Source organism: Geospiza fortis, unplaced genomic scaffold (genome assembly GCF_000277835.1).
Source record: "Geospiza fortis unplaced genomic scaffold, GeoFor_1.0 scaffold599, whole genome shotgun sequence".
Classification (NCBI taxonomy): Eukaryota; Metazoa; Chordata; class Aves; order Passeriformes; family Thraupidae; genus Geospiza; species Geospiza fortis.
The window spans coordinates 173,004-173,397 of record NW_005054605.1 but is presented as its reverse complement, the minus strand read 5'-3'; the positions used below and the strand labels follow the sequence as shown (position 1 = coordinate 173,397).

Here is a 394-nt window from a genome sequence, read left to right as displayed (position 1 = left end):
CCCCCGCCACTCCTCTTTTTCCCTCTTCCCCAAGTGTTTGGCTCATCCCTGACTCTCAGCCCTGTCCCCCCAGGCCTGAACATGGGCCCAGTGGTCGCAGGGGTCATCGGGGCTCGCAAACCCCAATATGACATTTGGGGCAACACCGTCAACGTCTCGAGCCGCATGGACAGCACTGGGGTCCCCGACCGCATCCAGGTCAGTCAGGGCTGGGAAGGACACAGGACACCTGCCCAGAGACCCCCAGGGTCCCCCCCTTACCCCTGTGTCCCCTCTCTGCAGGTGACAACAGACCTGTACCAGGTGCTGGCGGCCAAGGGCTACGTGTTGGAGTGCCGGGGGCTGGTCAAGGTCAAGGGCAAGGGGGAGATGACCACCTACTTCCTCAATGCGG

The 394-nt window shown here is 63.2% G+C and overlaps 1 protein-coding gene across 1 annotated transcript in view; it reads left to right on the top strand.

Annotated features, from left to right (window-relative positions):
- LOC102033025 (adenylate cyclase type 6) overlaps positions 1–394 on the top strand; it is a 23,320-nt gene that overhangs the window by 9,554 nt on the left and 13,372 nt on the right. Inside the window, 2 exon segments of the mRNA XM_031064561.1 lie at positions 74–198; positions 283–390. Coding sequence (XP_030920421.1) covers positions 74–198; positions 283–390 — 233 coding nt within the window.